The sequence below is a fragment of the Buceros rhinoceros genome, unplaced genomic scaffold (assembly GCF_000710305.1).
Source record: "Buceros rhinoceros silvestris isolate BGI_N320 unplaced genomic scaffold, ASM71030v1 scaffold8281, whole genome shotgun sequence".
NCBI lineage: Eukaryota > Metazoa > Chordata > Aves > Bucerotiformes > Bucerotidae > Buceros > Buceros rhinoceros.
In genome coordinates, this window is record NW_010395915.1 from 28,304 (window position 1) to 40,316 (window position 12,013).

At 43.2% G+C, this 12,013-nt stretch overlaps 1 protein-coding gene across 1 annotated transcript in view; it reads left to right on the plus strand.

Annotated features, from left to right (window-relative positions):
* Positions 1-12,013, plus strand: part of KANSL1L (KAT8 regulatory NSL complex subunit 1-like) — a gene marked incomplete at its 5' end in the record, with an annotated part of 40,725 nt that overhangs the window by 25,410 nt on the left and 3,302 nt on the right. Inside the window, 5 exons of the mRNA XM_010145705.1 lie at positions 1,052-1,162; positions 1,584-1,721; positions 4,159-4,283; positions 5,779-5,903; positions 6,829-6,883. Coding sequence (XP_010144007.1) covers positions 1,052-1,162; positions 1,584-1,721; positions 4,159-4,283; positions 5,779-5,903; positions 6,829-6,883 — 554 coding nt within the window. The remainder of the gene's footprint in view (positions 1-1,051; positions 1,163-1,583; positions 1,722-4,158; positions 4,284-5,778; positions 5,904-6,828; positions 6,884-12,013) is intronic.

Sequence of the window (12,013 nt, forward strand, 5' to 3'; positions counted from 1 at the left end):
GTATACCTTGAAATTACCCCTAGGCTGCCAGCAGCAGCAATTTCCAAAAGCATTAATTACCTGTACCCAGAACACTGAACCAAAGCCTTCTGAAAAGATGACAGGAAAAGCACACTTGGTGCACTCTGCCATGCTGGGTTTTGTGCAGGAGTTAGTCAAGAGATAAAGACCCAAGTGGTACTCTCACTCGATACCCCCCCAGAGCTTACTTTCCAGAATAGCTCTGGGGTGATTGCAGGTACGGACTTAATTTATTCCAGACTAAGGTAACCTTACTCTTTCTTGCTTCGACTCTGAACACCAAAAAAAGTTCTCTTAATCTAACTGTGTGTGCACCTGCACTGGGATTTGTTCAGGAGCATTCCTTAGGTTTGAGTCCTACCTTGATCTGAGCCGTCCTGTCAGCCCTTAAAAGCTCTTAGTGCTGGAGAGTTTGGACCCACTCAAGCGTGCTGCCTTGGTCAGCACATAGCTTCAGAGCTGAAAATGGATTTGGTTTTAGCATGGCATAACTCACCCTTCCCATTAATAGAAAAACAGGTACCTTGGGTTTTTTCCTCCAGGCAATTGGTGGAGATGAGCTTGTGTAGTACTTAGATCGCTGATGGGAAGGAGAGACTACAGGTCTCTGCGTGTAGTGGAGGACAGCACTTGTACTGTAACTATCTTGCTGAGAAATGCCTTACCTCAGATTTTCTTTTTTAATCATGCAAAAATCACTTCTTGGGAATGCCTGGGCTTTTTTGGATATTGTCATCCAGTTTTCCTTTGGTCTTACAAGTTTCAGGACATGTTTTCCTGTGTTGTCTTCAGCTTCACTGCGTGAAGACACTCTTGCCATACAGCAAGTGATTGGTCCTTGTGGGAGTTACTGAGCACTGCCCTTCTTCACGAGTTGAAGGACTCAAGGCAGCAATATTGCTCGTAGATTGTATTACATACTGCTGTGTAAATCGATTCCTGGACTTGAAGTGATGATGCATAATTCATTGGCTCATAGGTTGCCATCTCTCTGATACAAACCTCATTCCGTTTGGATTTTTTTTATTAGATATTCCTCTTCACATATACTTTGAAACATTATTAAGGAAGGATGACATCAAAGGAGAACCTGTTGATACCTCATCTTTGGGAGTGGAGTTTAAAGTATCTCCAGACAATGGTATGTAAAGCTAAATATTTTAGTATTTGCATGACCATTTTTCGTTCAATTGCCAGTACTTTCTGCTCTGAAGAGGCTCAGTTTATCAACTTACCACAAAGCAGATAATCAGAGAAGGTGACTGGCTAAAGCTTAGGTGGAAGAGGAATCTCTTCCCAGACCACAGTGTCAAAGTTCTCCTCTGCTGCACTGACATGATCCCATCAGAGCCATAGGAGGGTGGTAATGCAAGCGGGGGGAGTTTGGACCATGGGGTCTCTGCAGACACGGGTGCCTGACTGCAGTACTGTTTATTCCTATCAGAAGTCTGGTTTGTTTTTGTTTTTTCCCATTATAAATACTTCAGCAGTTGAGATATTGCCTGGAAATTGCACCAATGGAAAATAAGTTTTCAACTTGATACATGCTTTTTCTGTTGTAGACTATAATCAACATAATGTTTCTGTCAAACAGTGGAGCAGTGGCTGTTTATCTAATTCCAAATCTCAGTCAGTGTCAGGAACATCTGAGCAGCTGTCAGAAGGAAGGAAGAAAAGACATCTAAGTGAGACAGCAGTAGGTAAGAGAAAAATGGTATTGCTTAAGACAGCACTACTCCTTTTAAAGTACGTACTGTATAAATGAGTTGGTTATCACTGGGCTTTGAAAATAATTTCAAGTTGTCTCAAAAAAGAATACTGCGTTACAGGAATGAAGAAATGGGCTTAGGACACCATGAAAATAATTTGCTATTTTAAAGCATAGTAATCTTTCTTCTTGGGTGCATATTACAAAAGGAGAGAAGCTTCTGTATTTTATTTTTGGAATAATATTCTTGAAGGAAACTGCTCAGCAGTCCAACTATGTTCTAATACTGGCAGTTATTTTTTATATGAAGGGTTTTTTTATAGTAGTCAGTGAAACAGACTGAATTGCAAAGTTAATCTGTCAAGTCATGTGCCCAAACAAACATTTACTACTCCTGGCATCTTTGGTCATCTGTCCCCTTTGTTGTGTACTGCCATTTGTGGCTCCAATTTCCTTCCAGGTTGTTAAGAGGGCCTGTGGGTAGCCAGTGCTTATAATTAATATTTTCGCCCTTATTATCTTTATATTTTAAGCCATTGAAGCTCTACTTTGTTGCTTGGAAAATTAAAGTACCTTGAAAGTTCTGTAGAATAATGTGATAATTTAGGGACAAAAGATTCAGTGTACCATGGTAAAAAAACCCAGCATCTTACCCCTCCAGCTATCAGCATGTAAAACCTAACAGGTTCTGTTACAGATTCATTATGTGAACTTTTGGAAAACATTTGGCAAAATTCCTCACGAGACATTTGAAGAAAATAAATCACTGAGTAAGAGGACAAACTATATTGGTTTAACATTTCCCCTCAGAAAGAATAAAAGCTATAAATGATCAGTTAACATTGTGGAAAAATACACTTCTGGTGCCTATCCATGTAAAACTGCTAGTGTAAGCTTCCAACAGAGGTGGAGATACAGGAATTACTGCAGAGGTGGTTTAACCAAAAATTATGATCTGTTAAAAAAACAAACCAAACAAACAAACAAAAAAATCCCCCAAACCCCATAACCCTAAACCAAAAAAACCCCTATTGATTAGAAAGTTACAGGACAGAGTGAAAGGCGAGTTTGGACACACTGAAAATTGTCTTGTATTGAGATGAGGATTTTTCTCTGCCTCCTCCCCCATGGGCATTACAGCCTCCCCTTTGCTGCACAGCCTGCTCTGACTCGCGGTGAGTGTCTCGTCTCTGTGGGGGGTGCTGTGCCCTGTCACCTCTCACCATCCTTTTTTTCATGCCACTCGCTTCTGTAACCAGTTGCTGGTCCCCAAAAAGCGGATGCTGACACTGTTTCTTGCAACTGGGTTGTCTCCCTAGTAATTGTGCCGTCACGCACACCGAGATCAACGATTGCAGTTACTTGGGAGCACTAGCAAGAGAGAAAACTTCTTGCCATAAACCTTTTGAAGTTACAATTAGTCTTCTGCCAATAGTATTTAGTTCTTCGAGTTAGTGGATCAAAACCCACAATCTTTTGTCATGGGGATAGTAGTTTCCCAGTGCCAGCAAACTGCTCTGTGGTGTATTCCGGAGTAGCAGCAGCAGTTCTAGCTTATTAGTGCTGCGGGTATAGTACTACATATTTATTCCTAATTTGGGCTCTGTCTAGGAGAAGTTATCCATGGGGAAGGTCAGCCTGATGAACAAGGCCAAAAATAAAAGCTGTGTGCCAGGGAGTTGCGGAGCTGCCTGGGAGATGAGAGTTCATGTCCTTGACCTAGCCTGTGCAGTAGTCTGTAGCATCAATCTTACTTCTTTTTCCATGGTGGAATACACTGACTCTTTTTATTAGTTGGTATATTAAATTCAAGTTCTCTTTTCTTACTGGAAATTAAGGTGGAAGGAAAGCAGAGCACAGGTGGTTAAATTCTGAATCCCGCTAAATGCTGCTGACACTGGGACTGAATAAGAGTAAACAAAAATTACCATTTGTCTGGAGCAGTGGACTACTGCTAAAAGGAACCACACATGGTGATCTAGAAACTGATTTTGTGTGTAACCCTTGCTGCCAGTTGCATTTTATCATTTACCAAGGAAGAACCATGAGCGAGGGCTGACTGAACCAGTGTGTCAGGGAGATGCACCCCAGCTAGGGAAGACTGGGGAGACTCCTCCAAGTCTGATCTGATGGCATTTGTTGAGTCTGTAGTCTATGGCAGCTCCTGAAAAAAGCAGCAGGATTTGCCCCTATGAAGCTGGTTCCACAAGAAGAAACCGTTAAGAAGGAGAGGGATGGGTTTTGTGGCACAGCAATGACAGGATCCGTAGCAAGTGTTTATTTAGGTGGCTTTTTTTAGTATCTAGTAAATCCAAGTGGTTTGCTGTGGGATCCTAGAAATTACTTTTATATTACTGTCTGGAAAAAGATCTTTAGTCTAATAAACAACAGCCAGTATGCCTTTCTTTAATTATTATTTTTTGTACCAGGCGAACGTAACAGTGGGTTTGAGACATTCTCCTTCCAACACGCAGAACCAGAATCCCATAGCAGTTTTGCTGCCGTGACCAATGTCAGTGCAGTGTCGAGACCCACACACAGCGCTTCATCACAGGTAAACCAAAAATGGATCACTGTCTGAACTGAAATCTCAGCAGAGGGTTGTATAAATGAATAATCCAAAACCACAGGCTTTTTACGTCTAATTTAGTGTTAAATTATAGTACGGAGCATTTTACAGTGGATTACATTAAGTAATTTATTCCAGATTGAGGATGTGGTGTCCATACACCAGATACTCACGTGTAAAAGAATCCTGCAGATCGTATAACTGGAGTGTAAGTTTGGCACTGGAGCTTTATTTTTTTCCTTTCTTCATTATTTTTTCTTCTTTTTTTCCCAAATTTCATTAACTATAATGTGATTTATGTTCCAAACTTTACACAAGGGCTCCTACAACCCTTTTTCCTTGGTGCAGATACATAAAATGGCCTCATGGTGCAAATGTAGTCACAGAACTTGGTAACTCTCAGCTTCGCTATTTAAAACCTTTTGTGCGAAATGACAGACAAAGTCTCTGGTATATAAATTTGCTGAAGAGCAGCAGAGCTCTAGTTCAGTCAAGTCCCTGCAGAAACACACTTTGTTTTGTTGGGATTGTTTGAGAATTTCGTAATAACATTCAGATTTCACTCCCATGATTCTGCTAAGCCTAGTGGTATACTGGTGCTCTGCAAGTCGTCATGTTTCAATCTGGTGACAGCTCCTGGAGAGAAGAGTTTAAATCTGCAATCCCCCAAATTTTGACCATGCACACTCCTTTTTTCCCTTGCTTGAGCAGACCGTCATCAAAGTACGCCTAAATGAGTATTTTAGAACAGAGTAATGGAATTGTTCAGGTTGTAAAAGGCGTTTAGGATCATGGAGTCCAATTGTTAACCCAGCACTGCCAGGTCACCACTAAACCATGAATGTTCAGCTGAAAATCGTATTACGGAATGTAACATGATTTAAAACTAAACCTGCTCCTGTAATCGAGGCACTCCAGTTTTTGAGCCATGTAGGTTCCCTGCACTGATGAGCAGAGAACACCACCTGGAGACCTGCTATGATCATGGCAAAGAAATTTGGTTTCTGTCTTTCGGACGACGTTCAGAAAACCGCTTTGCATGCAGGCTGTTCTTCACTGCTAAACGTAGCCTCATTCTTTTGGAATTCTTAATTGTTTATCAGGCTGGAGAACCGCTTGGGCTTGGGTCAGCAATAGATTATAGAAGCTCATCTTTGTAGACTGAACATTATGAAGAAGGTGGGGTTAGCTTCAAAATTGTCCTGAGTGTTCAGAATTAACTGTACTGAAATCAAGGAAGGGAAACTCGCTCCCACTGATCTCAGTTAGAGTTATGCTGGCAAGAAGTAAGTCTCAGAGATGAGATAGTTTTAAGATCTGTTGAGATTCCATTGGCAGGGGGAAGTTGGCAGTCATTAAGCCGCTAGAAAATGTGTTCCAGTCACAGGCTTTCTCCTCGTGCGGTCCAAATGTTTCTCAGCTAACATGTAGTTCCTGTTTGAGCTGATGTATAACCTCTTGTATTGATGATATTATTCAGCATAGCTCCAGGAGGAGGTTGAGAAGCGAGAGCTCCTATGATATAGACAACATTATTATTCCCATGTCGCTGGTGGCACCTTCGAAGTTGGAGAAACTACAGTACAAAGAAATCCTTACGCCAAGGTTTGTTCATGACCTCCTTAGTTGCAAAGAAGGTACCAAAATGAACGTGAGAGTATTAACCAAGACTGTCGTTAACGTGCAGTGGGATAATGTTTTCATAGTAAGAGGATCTTTCCACGAGCCCAGGTTTTTATTTCTGTGCGCTTCAGTTTGTGTGAGTGGAGTGGTGGGAAGGCTGGACAGCTGACAGTGCCGGCAAATAGTCTGATGCACACGGGGTGAGGAGGTGGGGGGTGGCAGATGCACAGATTGGCTAAAAATAGAAGTGGGTTTCTATCATCTTAATTGTAGTGGTACTTGTGTCCTTACATGGGCCATAAGGCCAACATGCTCTGAGCGGTTATTTGGAGGTTGCTGACTTTCGTGTGTGTTCTGGTTCATAAGAAAATACTTTTAGCATATATTTTTAAAATTGATCCGTTCTGAGACAGCAGAATAAGCTTATTTTTTTCCATACAGTACAAACCTATAATCCATGATTCTAGAGACATGTCTGGTTTTTTGTTTTGCTTTTTTCGTTTGATTGGTTTTTTCAGGAAAAAGAACATCTTAGGATCGCTAAACCAGGGTAATTGATCTCCTGTGCTGGCGTTCAGTGGCTTCCTAGCAGATAGGCTGAAATGGCTGAATGCAGTTGTTCTGTATTTTAAATCTCTCATTTGTATGTGCTTTTATATTGTCATTAAAGTTAAAAAGGTTATAAAAACTCTGTTGAATAGCTTAAAGACTAGGTTGGGAAAGGAAAATCTAAAATTCAGCCATCTGTTACCAGCACCTTAAATTTGAAATTACTTTATTTGAAAGACATTTTGAAGCATAAGCAATGCTGAAGAAGGAGTAACTAACAATGTAGTGCAGAAACACTGCTGAAATAATGAAACAGTGTTCAGGTAAATTAATTTGACTTTTCTTGTCTCATTTCTAGCTGGAGAGTTGTTGAACTGCAGCCTTTAGAAAGATCACATACAGATGAAGAAGAGGTAGGCTGTATTTTAATTAAACCACCCATTTTTAATTAAACTAGATATAGTATGTAAGCGGGGCAATCGATATACATTTCCCAAAGTCACTGACTTCATGCAAGTCCTGGTAAGTTCCAAATTAAAAAATGAAATACTAAGTATCAAATTGAAAAATGTTTCTTAGCCCGTCCTGCTCGACCCTGTGATGGGTGACAGAAGTGTGAGTGTCTCTGTTAGTAACTGCTGTTCACGTGTTTGTTTGGCTCTCGTGTCCCTTGCTGGCAGCACAGTCAGCGCTCCCAAAGAGTCCCTTTGGTCCAGCCTCCGCTCCCCTGCTCCTGGGCACTGTGAAGCTGCATCTCCCAGTGCAGCTGTCTCTTCAGGGCTTCCTGTGCTGTATCTGTGGACTTGGCAGCTGGGGGCCCCTTTCTCCCCTGATCAGAGCTCTGGGGCATTTCCTAACCCCAGGTCTGGTCTCTAGGCTGGTTTTCTGTCCTTCCAGTCTTTCTGTGGCTCCTTACCCAGAAACCTGCCAGTTTTGCTGTCCCTTGGACATCTCTAATCTCCCTCCAGTCTCTGCTCTAGGCCACTATCAACTGTTGTTACTGTAGGACTCGTATTTTGCACCTTCATCCACAACATATGTCCTTGAGCTCCTTTTTCAGAGAATTTCTACAACTGGGGCTTAGGTGCCTTAGTAGTAGAAAAAGATGGCACTTGGGTAAGCAGTGCAGAAGATGATGCTAAACACAGTAAAAAAATGAAATCATTATGGGGTGGAAAATACACGCCCCACAAAGGCACTGGCTTCCTCAGTGTGTTACTAAGGAAGAGAAAAAACTTACTCTGTCCCTGCCTTCTTTCATGCACTTGAGAAACTCTTGTGAAATCAGTCAGATTTATGCCACCTCCACCACTGCCTTCTGACTTGGTACCGTCTCTGCTAGCAGGAAGCATGGCTGATCTTCTTTAGTAGTGAGGTCAGATTAGGTAAACAGAAGAACTCTCCTGCAAGGATGTTTAACTAAACCATTTGGAGAACAACTAACACGGCAGCAAGGACACACTATCCCTTGAGACTCTACTGGTCACTGCCCTCTCTTTGCCCTGGTATCTGTAAGGGGGGAAAAAACAATTTTAACAGTGATTTGCCTTCACGCCTTCAAGGGGCTTGCTTGGAGGACTCAGTGGATTTTTCCTCTGTGGATTTTTCTCTCAGTTTAGATTTCAGACCCCACACAGATGAATTGCCTCACATACTTTTAGTGTGTTCTGCTGAAGGGACTTCAAGGTGCCTCTCTGTGAAGCTCATGGGCTGATCACTTCTATAGTAGCCTTCCCAGTGCATTTGTATTTGGCATGACTAGCTGATGTGGTGTGATTCATCCTTTGGCCAGCAAGTGACCTGGGTTAACAACAAAGCAGCTTTGCCTCCTGCTGTGGTGCACTGCTTCTGTATTGTCTGTCAGCTGCTGGGTAGAATGGGAGAGGAGAGATGTCAGACGAGAGAAAAACGCTGAAGAACTTGTTTGTCTGAGTCATCCATTGCCAATTTTCCCCCTTTCTTTTGGGATCGTGTTAATTGGTTTGGATGTCTTTCAGAGTACTGAGGAAAAGGTGGTTGTCTGATCATTTCTTCCACTTCCTTGCTTTAGGTTTCAGGCTGAGATAGACTTGTTACTGAGTAAGCATGAAAAAAAGACATCAGAAACCAGCAGTTTTACCTTTTCGCGTTTTCTGCACTCGCACTCTGACACTCTTGAGATTGTTCCTTGTTCTGACATCAAGGCAAGCTTCAGCAGATCATTCGTGAAGGACAAGAGAGGGCAAAATGTACTTTCTGCTTTTATATAAAGTGAGCTTTTCCTTTGCTTTCCGCTGCTTGGCAGCCTGTGGCGGTACTGTATAATAGTTTCTTTCCACCTATCTTCTGCATGGCTAAATTGAAAGCATCTGGAGTTGACCTCGTGTCAACCAGCAGTTAGGGATTTCTTCCACTTGAGGCCTTTTTTTGTCTTTTTTTTTCTTTTCACCCCCTTCCCTCTCTTCTTCATTTAAAGGTTTTCAATGCAACATGCAATTAGACTTGCACCCAGAGTCTCCACAAGTTACAAAAAAATGTGGGGTCTCAAATTTGTCATGTTCTTCAGGAGTCGCTCTTCCAAGGACGGGAACTCGGCACTTTCTGAAAATCAGGCGTATTCACTGTGCCTTTATTTGAGTACAGAACACTTACCTTTTTTGGGGTGCCTCATTCTTGATTCTGGAAGTTTTGCCCTACAAGGACAAACATAACATAAAAAGTTGGGCAGTGCAAAGGTTAATCTGCTCTCTGTGTCTGCTCTGTTACTTGCTCTAAAAATACTTAAGTTTTTGGAAATCGAGCATTTGAAGTTCCTGGTTTGACGGAATGACTGTGCAGTCTGTTGGTGCTTTGAGGCAGGGGAGGGTGTGGCACGGGTTTTCCTGTTTTGTTTTGGTTTTAATTTGTTTTGTCCAGGTTAAAGTTTCTGGCAAGGAACGGTTGTAAAGTGATGTCGCAGTTGTTTGAGTAATGACAAATACTTTGGAATAATTGTGTGTGTAATTAGTTTTGCGTAAGTGTTTTCATGGTTTATGACTCAGAGTTTCCCGTGAAGCCAAAGGCTGAAACACAGACCTTGTTGTTTTGAGAACCTTTCAGAAATATTCCTGGTGCTGTAACATTAATGCACAGTGTCTTGTAGTTTTACTAGATACAGTGGGGGGGATCCACATCTTAGTTTGCTGTAGGTCTTTTTCTTTGAGTGAAATCATCAGCCACCGTCCACCCACTGCGGAATGACAGTTCTTTTGTCCTTCTTTAAACTAACCTTACTGAGGAAAAAAAAGAAATCAAATCTCTGCAGTTATAGCAACTTCCAATTAACCTAATCATCATCACGGCTTGGCTTCACGAGCGAAGATCTGGGAAGGGCTTTACCCACGCTCACTGCAAGCGATGAGTGCACCCTTCGGGGCTGCACGGTGGATTTTTTAGGTGAGGCGCAGCGTGCGTGGAACTGGCTCCACCCTTTACACCTGAGGTTCATCTGCCAGGGTCTGGTGAGCTTGGACGGTGACAGCGAAGTCCTTGGGTCGTAGGTTTGGTTAGAGTGTCCTTCTCTGAGATGGAGCCTTACAGGGCTGAACGAGCTCCATCTGCCCGGGTTTGGGGTCAGAGTTGTCCTTCTCCTAGGATGGCTGCCCGAAGGCTAGTGAGCCCTTCCTGCCCGTGGACACACTTTGTCTGACCCTTCAGCCGAGACCTGTCTGGCCTGGGAGACCCACCGGAGGCAGATGCCACCACCAGCACAGCTCTCAAGCTCACACGGGCACGCAAGCGCCTGCCCCACGGCAAGGGGGTGCCCGTGAAAGAGCACGGCCAGGGGGTGCCCGTGAAAGAGTCGCTGCTCTACCCTGGACATCACAGACCCGGGCACCGGGCGGCCGGGGCCTGCCAGGAACAGGAGTCCTGGAGGGTACCCAGGAATTAACCTAAAATTGGTGCAGGAAATACATAAAGCATTACAAAGCTGGGGAGAGGCGGAGGGTGTACTGAACCAAGTGGAGTCCTTTTACTCTGATGTAATCCATAGAACAAGGAATAGTTTTTAAATAAGCAAATGTATTACTTGTTAGTCTTTGATGGAATAGGGTGAAACTCATTTTAAACAAACAAGTAGTTAAATCTGCTGTCAGCAGCTATGGAAAAGGAACAGTAAGGCTTATTTCTGTATTTTTCAAAACTCTTCACTTGGAGAGGAGTATGGACTTTGATTTTTGAAAGGAAGCTTGTTAAAAATGAAGTTTCTTCCCAGCATGGAAAGTTTTGGCAATTTGCTAAGAAAAGTATTTTCAAAGTCTTAAGTTTTTCTTTCAAAATTATCTTTTGTTTCCACTTCAAAGGAAGCCTGAGCATGCAGAAAAACCCTGAATTTTCCCTGAGGGAATAGCACTTTTGTAGTTCATAAAATTCTCGCTTTCATGCTATACATCACTGTCCTTGAAAAGACAGAATCTAAGCCGAGATGCAGCCCGGTACCAGTGCCATCCAAGTGACAGAGCTGCTGAATTCCAGAGAGAGGAGGAAACCCATTAAGTTGACTTGCATGAAAGGAAACCAGCAGCTAACAATGTGGTTTGTGTTTAACATAAATAAATAAAGGCAGCGAGGAGCCTTCAAAAAGCGGTCATGAGATGGAAACAAAGCAGGCCTGTTTGTCTGAAGGTTCCTGTTGAGTGCTGGGCTGAGGAGGAACAGTTCAGCAAGCAGGTCCTGTGGCCGACTCTCATCGCACTGAAGTCTTTGGGATCCTTTTCAATGACCCCACTAAATTGCATTGCGGTGCTGGAGTTCATGATGTGACCAGCCACTAGGCTGGCAATGTGCTGTCTGGTCAGCTGAGTGCCGCTGCCAGAGAGCTCACCGCAGCATAAACGTATTGCAATGCTTTTTATTCGCACACCGTGATAGTCGTGAACTACCTCAGCGCAGCAGGACTCCGTACAGAGAGTGGCTTCTGCCGAACCCTCGGGGCTGGTAGCTGTCTGCAGGGGCATCCTTCCTGCTCTACGCAGGCAGTGTAGCCTGGATCGTATGGCGCTGGCTGGCACTGCACTGAGGACTCTGCCTTCAGGCCTGTATTCTATTGGGCTCAGTCGCAAGAGAAACGGTGTTACTTGTATAGCAGCTTTATAGAAAAAAAAAATTCCAAAATACCTCCCCCCCACCCCCTGCCCTGGTTATTGGTAGAATTCTTGTCCAGGACTAATCTGACAGTGTAGCTTCACAGCTCCTATGACCAGGAATTGTTCTTCCCTAGAATTTCTCTCCTTTTGAGTTGGGAGTTGCTGGCATAAAATCCATGGCTGCAGCAGTCGTGTGCTCTTGCCAGGCATAGTTTTTTAGGTGAGCTTTGAAGAGGCTGAATGGCTCTGAGCACGTTGAAATAACTCTGAGCTGTGCTGGAGGGGTCCAGCCAAGAGCTCATCCTGCCACTGTTTGACTACAACAGTTAAAGTGCTTACATCAGGGATGTTTTCAGCAATACCGAGGTCATGCAAATCATTTGCTAAGAAATAATCTCCTCAAAGCAGAAGCCATTTTCTGCTTGGTTTCACAGCAGG